Source organism: Protopterus annectens, chromosome 4.part0 (genome assembly GCF_019279795.1).
Source record: "Protopterus annectens isolate FY-2018-M chromosome 4.part0, PAN1.0, whole genome shotgun sequence".
NCBI classification, from domain to species: Eukaryota; Metazoa; Chordata; order Ceratodontiformes; family Protopteridae; genus Protopterus; species Protopterus annectens.
The window spans coordinates 1,037,685,634-1,037,692,621 of record NC_056733.1 but is presented as its reverse complement, the minus strand read 5'-3'; the positions used below and the strand labels follow the sequence as shown (position 1 = coordinate 1,037,692,621).

The 6,988-nt window shown below is 39.9% G+C and overlaps 1 protein-coding gene across 1 annotated transcript in view; it reads left to right on the top strand.

Annotated features, from left to right (window-relative positions):
- Positions 1–488: 488 nt before the first annotated feature.
- The window catches only part of PKD2L2 (polycystin 2 like 2, transient receptor potential cation channel), an 806,718-nt gene continuing 800,218 nt past the window's right edge, over positions 489–6,988 (top strand). Inside the window, exons 1-2 of the mRNA XM_044069839.1 lie at positions 489–623; positions 1,379–1,629. Coding sequence (XP_043925774.1) covers positions 489–623; positions 1,379–1,629 — 386 coding nt within the window. The remainder of the gene's footprint in view (positions 624–1,378; positions 1,630–6,988) is intronic.

Here is a 6,988-nt window from a genome sequence, read left to right as displayed (position 1 = left end):
TGAGGGATTGGGATTTCTTTAAGTGCAGCATGTCCGACAGCTCTGGGTTTGACATGGCCTTGTATGTTAAGCAGAGATCGTCTCTAAGTAGACGATATGCGAAAGAGTGTAGGTGGAGTTTTTTTAGATGGTCAGCATAGGGCATCTGCTTTAGGCCTGTGATTCTTTTAGTGAGGTATTTCTGCTGCCTTTCCAGTTATTGCAGAAGTGATGATACACAGTCATGGGGAAGAAAATGTGACTTGTTGCAGGCCAAGGTGGCTCTGTGCTAGTCTAGGTTGAATGGCAGAACGCGTGCTGTTCCATTCCTATAGCCTGTGGTCCAGTTGGTGTAGTTACTGACTGTTTTCAGTGATGCTACACAGGTGTGGAGAAGAAAATGTGATTTGTTGCAGGGCAAGGTGGCTCTGGGCTAGTCTAAGTTGAGTGGTGAGTACACTGTGCATGGGACGCATCGGGGACCTCTTTTTCTAAGTAATAATTAAAAAATGGTGCCGTTCACACTACTGTCATTAATAGGTGTGCAAAGTACTCTGGGAAAGGCAGGGAGAGAACGGCAGCAGGGTTTGAGTGCTACAAAAAGAGATTTAAGAAGTGAGAGCAGCATGGAGCACCTGTCTGAGGTGACCGTGTATCTAAGAAACTATATGTCCAGGTAGTTGATATTCTTTTGAATCCATAAATGTGGGTTATCCTTCTCAGACTTTTCTGACTGATCATAATTTATACCTAATGACTTCCTTTTGAACAGATTCAATTTATATCCAGAGCTCCAAATCTGTCTAGTTGTTTTAAATTAAGTTTCAGATCTTTCTGTGGATCATTTAAATGCATCAGCAAATTACCCATATAATTACTTATGTGCTCAACCTCTTAATCTATAACCATCCTAGTTTGCTGAACTTAACATAATGACAAGCGGTTCCAAATGTAAAGTGAACAAAACTGGGAAAGAGGTGAATCTTTGATGTTTCTCCCTGCTTATTTGAAAAAAAAAAACAGCAGAAAGGCAGAACTCTTTTATGATACCACTGTAAAAGTTGTACATATATAAAAATGTTTTTACTGTAAGGTGAGTAACTTTCCATTTTTCATTTTCTTTGTGTAGTCTATGTAGTTGCATACATTCCTTCAGCTTTGTTAGTAGTAGTGTTACTGAGATCTGGTAAAGATATTCTATTTTATTATGTAGGAAAAATTGTATGATTTGTGGAAGTGAGTGAAATAACTCAGATTAAAGTGGGCAAGCATTGATCTGACCAAATGATTGCAGTTGCACAGCTGTAAGTTAGTTGGACTCATCTGCAGGGTATTATTTGAAAATAAGTACATTATTAATTTCATTTACTAAAGTATGAAAATATTTTTGTCTGGTTAGTATGTTGAAGGGCCCCTTTTGGACAATCTTTACTGGGACACGTGGTACAACAACATCAGTTTGCCACAAGATGAAAATTTAATCTTCTATGAGAATGCCCTATTAGGTGTCCCACGGATTCGTCAGCTGAAAGTACGCAATAATTCTTGTGTTGTTCATGGGTATTTTGAGAATTCAATACTGGATTGCTATGGTGCTTATTCACATGAAAATGAAGATGTATCCACATTTGGTCCTGGGAACCATGCTGCGTAAGTATCTAGTTCATTTGCTTAGATTAGCAACTTTAGAATAATGTAAGCTTTTTGTATTTTTGTTTTTGCTAATTTTTTTCATATAAAATGACACATTTAGTTTTTTCACAGTAGTAAATCATGCATATGCATAATTAAACATTTTCAAGCTCATTAGCTCTTTGACTTATCTTTATTCAGAGCAGCAAACTGTTATTGTATTCATTAAAATGGCATAACTTAACATTTGAGTATCATGCCCATTTTGTTCCATATTTGTATTTTGTTCTATAAACAAACTTTTTGGTGAACATTAATGTTTAAAGATTCATAATCATTACAGCTTATGCTGTATGTTACTAATTATTAAAATATTCTGTCATGTTCAGTCAGCAGGCTGTGATTTAATTTGCTTTGCCTGTCACTCAGCCAGTTGCATTTTCTCTCACTTATCCAGCTGCAGTCCCTATTTCCAACCATTGTATGTGGGACTACTCTTTTTTTTTTAAACAAGAAACATCATTATTAAATTATCATGTGTGACATAGGCCATGTTACATTTACTTAAATGATAATAAACCATAGCGACACACTCTCAGTTGCAAACATTATACATTCCAAACCATGCAACACAACTATAGCTGCAAACATTATACATCACTTTTAACGTATCTAGTCATTGTTAGTCAACCATTACATAGCTCATTCAAATCCTGCCTTCTTTTAAACCTTGTTCCTCCTCTGCATGTATTGATCCCACTGTTCCCATTTTTTCCTATGTAATTTACTCCTACCCTTTTCTAAAGATCGCAGTTCCAGTTGTTTTAACTCTGTTACTGTCCTCACTCTGTCTAATAAAGTTGGTTTAAACTTTGATTTCCATATTCTAGTAATTGCTTTTTTGACAGCCATCATAATTGGACTCAGCAAGGCCAAGGCCTTACTATGTCTAGGCAATTCAAGTTTGTATCATAGCTCAAAAAATAATTTCCCCAGTCACTCCAGCTTGCTCACCCAGCATCTAAAACAGAGCAGTCTGTAGAGAATCTTTTAAGTCTACCAACTCATTACACTCCCAGAAAATATATTCCCAGTTACCTCTTTCTGCCCCATCACACCTCCAGCATTTGCTGTCTACCTGAGTAAAACATTTTTTAAAGTCTGCTTGGGATATAAAAATACCTATTTAAGCACTTCCAGGCAAAGATCTAAAATCTTCTAGATTTTGTTGCATATTTGGGAGATGGGAGACATACATATATCCCTCCATTGTTTCTTTGTGAATTGCTTATCTAATCTCTCTTCCCTGTCCTTCCTAACTTCCCATGCAACATTTCATATGCACTGCTAATTATTCCTTTGTAATGGCAACTTCTGTTCTAGATTGTGCTAAAAGCTCTACCAGTGCTAGTCTTTCATTTAGGACTGGCTTATTTCTTTTTCTTTACCTATACTCTGATATCAGTCCTTGCTATGGAAGGCAGTCTTTAGCCTCCAGTCCAAATAAGTTCTTGGCATCCTCCCATTCTTTTACCTTTCCCTCTCTAATTATTTGCTCCCAGTACCTTGGTTCCTTTGCCATTTTTCTGCAATACATTCCCGTCCTCTCTTGCCTACTGTCTGTATCCCTAATTGCAGTCATCCCTATTGGCAGAATCTCCTTTCTCCATTCCTGTGTTGACCTAGTTCTTAGAAGACCTGATGCTACTTTATGAATACAATATGCTATATGATTATTGTTGTTCTCCTTAAAGGTCTGCATCCAAAATCCCAGTGTCTCCCTATTAGTTGAGCTTCCCCTTGTTTCATCATCATCATCTCTTTCACTTTGAATTGCAGTTTTCTGCTTGTACTGTGTATTGGAGCCTTAACTTTGTTCCTCTGAAATACCCCTTCAACTCTGGTAATCCCAATTTGCTCTGCTCTATTGGAATAATAAGCTTATCCCACTTGACTTTTGCTGTCTTCCCCTCCCAGATAAAATCCTATGTGGGACTACTCTTGAGGAGCAAGGGATCAAGTCCAGTGGGATTGTTTGCTAACATCAGAATCATCACCACTATGTTATCAGTTTATTATATGGTGTTCTTTAGTCATTTGTCCAGCCTAGCAGTTTTTGTGTCTGTGATTTCTGCTCTTGAGATCTTAGCCAGCCAGGCAGACAAACCTTAGTGAGGAGGGGTTTATTAATGTTACATGGTCATACAAATAATGATTACCTTTCTATGATGATGTGAAGATTGATTACTTAGCTTTAGAATTTACGGATTTTATACCATCCAATTTTCTTTACTTTGTTGGTGTTTTCCATAGTTTGGTATTACATTAGTAGTGGATTCCTGCTTAGCTGAAAATTTGTCAGCATTTTGGAAAAACTGCTACAGATGACACCTGTACATCAGGATGTTCACACAGCTGTCGGCTGCAGGAAGTGACAAAGCTGACCCAGATCTCCTCACATCTATATACACATTTGCTCAGCTGGTAGTTTTCACAAATCATACCTCAGAGTTGCACTAAACTACCTTAACTTTATGTATTTGTCTGACATTGTGTTTGTCTTTGAGTAAAATTACAGTAAAAATAAAGTTTGTTAGAAATCCAATCTGAAAAAAATCTAAATAAAATAAAAATAAATAAAAAGCTAAATTAAACAAATAGGTACGTAAGTTAATACTTAAATAAATGAAATAAAACTGGCCTTATGAATACCTGAATAGGCTACTTGTGAACTTGAGTAGGTTTTATTCATTTTCATTTTCATGACTGCCCACCATCCAGAAATCAGATTCCAAAACTGTACCACTTACTGTGGTACTAAATGCAACAGTGTCACCAATAAATGAATTGCAGCAACAAATTTTTTCTCAAAATAAAAAAATATAAATATCTGTATTTTCTGCCATTCTCAATCGTTTTTGCGTGCTTTTGCGCGATTTTGCTCGAAGTTGCTCATAGAGCAGCATCGGGCAGCGCCGGTTAATCAAGTTTAAACTATTTCTGGCTCCGTAAAGTCTGCTCTTCAATTTTTCCCTTAGAACTGCTCTACTTGCAATCTAAACAGCCTATTCTCTATCTGAAAAGCTCAGCACTTGCTCCTAAAGCATTTTTTATACAGGTAAAGCACTCTTAAACAAAAGAAAGTACTTCATTCACCTAAACTCCCTTGAGTACCCATTTCCCTATAGGTCCTTTCTGACTCAGTTACACAGCAATCTTTTTCACTATTCTAGCATGTCGAAGGGTCAGTTGCTGGCATCCTCTCCTGTTCAGCTGGTGAATCTGGGAATCTTGAGGCAATGTTACAATTGCCTCATGTACACAGACAACCATCTCCTCCTCCCAACAAATAAAAATATATGCGAGAGATGCAACTATATAGCCAAACTGGAGGCTGAGCTCTCTCAACTCAGTACTGGCAAGACCAGTCAGGAGGAGAAGGTAACCATGCACACCACAAACCCAGTCTCACATAGAACTATCACAACTGCAAACCAAACACATAAACACACAAAAACATACTTGGAGGCACTGATTAAAAATCTACCAAAACAACAGAGACCTCCAAAGCAGACACCCAAGCGACCGCCACCTCAAGACATAGCACATGCAACACATAGTTCACAAAGTCAGTGTGCTAAACAGTCACAGCCCTTAAGGCCAAACAACATGCCAGACACACTTGTAATAGGTGACTCCATAGTCAGACACACTGACATCCCGCTCACCAGACTGAACAAGGAAAAGGTCACAGTAAGCTGCCTGTCGGGCGCTAGAATCCACCACATAACACAAGCACTCCGGTCACTCCACGGCAAGTACAAATATGACTCAGTCATTGTCCATGCCGGTGTGAACGACCTGAGACGTACCTCCCTGGACTACATGAAAAGAGACATAGAGGAGCTCTCTGATTATGTAGCCCAGGCCGGTATGACCCTGACCCTGAGCAGCATCTTACCCTCACCAATAATGATGGCACAGTACAAAGACAAAATGATCAGTTTTAACAATTGGCTTAATTACTGGTGTCATTCTAAGGGGATCCAATGTCTGTCTGCTTGGGATGACATGCTTGACAAGCCACGCTGCTTCGCAAGGGATGGCTTGCACCTGTCACCCCTGGGCTTCCGGATATTGGCCAAGGCTCTTGCCACCCCCATAGTGCTTTTTTTAGGCAAGGCTCAAATGACAAACCTACCTCCCTAGAAAACACAAGTGGAAAAAAACTAAGGGTAATGCTGCTCAATGCCAGAAGCCCTCCTCAGTATGGAGAACATTGATGTCTGTGCAGTGACTGAAACCTGGTTCAAGGCTCCTGAGAGCACCCCAGCACTATCAGGTTTTACCTCATACCATGCTTTCCGGCCCCAAAACTTGGACCGAACCACAAAAGGAGGGGGAGTATCCATATTCATCAAAGATACCCACACCTCCAGGTTAGTGGCAACGCACGAAGCATCAGAGACCATCCAGGTGCAACTAACCATAGGCAAAACTGCCCTACAGTTTGTAGCATGCAACAGACCACCCTCTCAAACTCAGGAACCCCACACAGCCTTCCTGAAGACACTGGAGAGTATGAATGTCTCTCCAAATACCATCATATTGGGAGACTTCAACTACCCAAACATAGACTGGGAACATTACTCAAGCCCCAGCACCCTAGCCCAAAGGTTCCTAGAATTCAGAAACTCAAATGCGATGGAACAACTAGTCACCATTCCCCCAAGAGGAGATAATATACTAGACCTGTTCATCACAAACATGGGGACAAAATACTCCACACCGGAACTATATCCCTCATTGGTGAGATCAGACCATAAATTAATCTCACTGGAAATCCACATCCCGCCCCCACCCCCTGCACAAAAGACCACAGTGAAGAACTTCTCAAAAGCCAACTTCACACTTCTTAAGACTGAAGTGGTATCCTTCAAGGCCCCTGGGCCAGTGGAAACCACAACCCACACTGCTGAATCCTTTACAAATGCCTTCTACGGGCACCTTCAAGAATGCATGGATCATGCAATCCCAAATAAAACCAAGACCCATTCCCCCAAAGGCAGGCGCCCAGTCTGGTGGACCCCAGCCATAAACAAACTTTACAACAGGAGGAGGAAGCTACTACATGACAGAGCAAAATCCCTAAAAGGGAAGGCATCTCTGATCAGTACTAGCAAAAAACTACGATCACTCATAAAATCATCCAAGGCCAACTTTGAGAGAAAAATCGCAAAAGACACAAAAGACAATCACAAGGCCTTCTTTAGTTATGTTAGAAACCTGGGTGGAAACTCCCAGATATGCTCAGAGTTAGTCCAAAATACACTGAACCCACAGACATTGCCAACATTCTGGCAGACAGGTTCAGTGC